This window comes from Cynara cardunculus (assembly GCF_001531365.2).
Source record: "Cynara cardunculus var. scolymus isolate 2C chromosome LG 16, CcrdV1, whole genome shotgun sequence".
Classification (NCBI taxonomy): Eukaryota; Viridiplantae; Streptophyta; class Magnoliopsida; order Asterales; family Asteraceae; genus Cynara; species Cynara cardunculus.
In genome coordinates this window covers 17,485,725-17,487,974 of record NC_037543.1, presented here as the reverse complement: position 1 = coordinate 17,487,974, position 2,250 = coordinate 17,485,725, and the positions used below count along the sequence as shown (strand labels likewise).

The following is a 2,250-nucleotide window of genomic DNA, read 5'->3' as shown; positions in this document are numbered from 1 at the left end:
AGCAATTGGAGCGGTTCCGGGAAAAAGGTCAATTTGGAATCTCACCTGTCTATCGGGTGGCAAACCGGGTAAGTCTTCAGGAAATACGTCGAGAAACTCATTGACTACCTTCACATCTTCCATTCTTCTTTCCTCTAGCTTGGTATCCAACACGTATGCAATGAACGAGGGACACCCTTTAGCTAGGCATTTGCGCACCTTTGCCATCGACAAGAGCATTACACTTTCCTGATTCCTCTATCCGAAAACCAGCATTGCATTCCCGTCCGGTAAAGGGATTCGAATCAATTTCTTAGAACATACGATTTATGCTTGGTTCTTCGCTAACCAGTCCATCCCAATTATGATGTCAAAACCGCCGATAGTCATGGGTATAAGATCTACCGGAATCTCCTTTCCCTCAATTTCCAAAACGCAACCCCTAACGACCTCACGCACTAGCACTCTACTACCATTCGCTATCTCTACGATCAGGGCATCTTCTAGTGCACTAGAGGGCATSCRCAAAYGTTGATAAAATGCATTGGACACAAAAGAACATGAAGCACCCGAATCGAAAAGCACATGTGCAGGTACGGAGTTAACAAGGAACGTACCCGACACCACATCCGCMGATGCTTTAGCTTCTTCCRTTGTCATCTGAAAGGCTCGGCCTGCTGTTCTCGRAGTAATTTCTTTTCTTGAYTGACCCCCTCCCGCCTTCAACTTCGGGCAATCACTCTTGAAGTGAYCTRGCTCTCCGCATCCAAAACATATGGGTCCCTTGGTCGRACACTCATTTCGTGCGTTGCCTGCTTTCCCACACTTAAAGCATTTGGTGGGGGTAGGATTGGTGCTACATGGGCCGTGATGTTTGCTGCGACACTTGGGACACCATCTTGTCTCTTGATTGAGATGAGCTCCGCGATTGCTGTTGCCAAAGTGGTTTGGCTTTTTGGATGGTGCGTAGGGCCCTTCCCACCTCCTCTTCTCCCCACTCGACATCCTTTCTTCCCTTATCTTAGCATAAACTGATTCCAAGACCTTGGCTTCTTCGATTGCCTCCCTGAGGGTGGTTGCTCTTGAATTCCTAACCATAATCATCATGTCAGCAGGTAGCCCTTTAAGGTAGGCTTTCATCTTATCATTCTTCGTTGGGGCCACGTATCCCACCAGGTTTAGCTTCTCCATAAAGAGTCGAGTGTAGTCTCTTACCGTCAGATTTCCTTTTTTTAAAGTTCGGAAACTCTTCTTCTATACGGTCCATCTCTTGCTCGTTGCAATACTCTTCCATTACTTTTTTCTTGAATGTGGTCCAACACATCTTGGTCAATTCAGTAGCATCGATGGTTGAGATGACAATATTCCACCAGGTAAGGGCTGCACCCCTTAGCATTTGAGAGCCAAACTTCACTTTTTGCCCGTCTTCACAGTCACAAGCCCGGAAGGCTTGCTCGATCTCTCGAAGCCAATTCATGCAAGTCACGGGGTCATCTGACCCCACAAATTCCGGTGGTTTGCAACATAAAATAGCCTTGTATGAGCAAACTCTACCCGTCTGCCTTGCCTCAATCGTTGTCATTTCCTGGGTGGGGATTCCATTTCCAGTGCCCCAGGATCCCACATTAGTTACGTTTTCGGCAACCGCTTCGTGCTTACGGTGGTTAGCATCTCTATCTTCCAACAACTTCGTAAAGAACTCTTGTTGCTGAGTCATGGCTCTGTTCATAGYGTTCATCATTGTGCCCAATATCCTTGACTCCGGGGTCTCTTCTTCCATCAGGGGGTTAGAGGTGGCAAGGTCAACTTGGGGAACATGATCAACTCTACCGCCCAAATTGCTTTGCCTTGGATGAACCCTTGCGGTGGTGTTCTGTGGTGGTTGATCCGCGGTAGATTCATTCACCGCTTGACCTTCTGGTGAGGTTTCTCGTCTACTCCGAGTATTCACCATAAAGTCTGTTCATACAAGAGAGCGATAGAAAGTTAGGATAGGAGGAAATATACATATATCTAGCTAACATAATACGGTACCGACACAATCATAATTTTTGTAATAACAGTGAGTCCAAGCATGCTCATGCAACTACTTACTCAAAATAGCATTAGCTAGATGAAATTTTGAATAGGTTATACATAAGGATCCTCAACACCATCAAAAYGATTTCATGAAWTATGCAACTCCGTTGACTCTTAGAGCTCTCMTATCTAAAAAAAATCTCTACCCATAGCTCACGAATTAATGCTTAAAATCTCAGCTTAAGTCTAGGC

The 2,250-nt window shown here is 45.7% G+C and overlaps 1 protein-coding gene across 1 annotated transcript; it reads right to left on the bottom strand.

Annotated features, from left to right (window-relative positions):
• Window positions 1-306: 306 nt before the first annotated feature.
• Window positions 307-1,119, bottom strand: LOC112529054. The gene has a single exon (XM_025140131.1). It carries the CDS (start codon window positions 1,117-1,119, stop codon window positions 307-309), a length of 813 nt encoding a protein of 270 aa, XP_024995899.1.
• Between the last annotated feature and the right edge of the window lie 1,131 nt (window positions 1,120-2,250).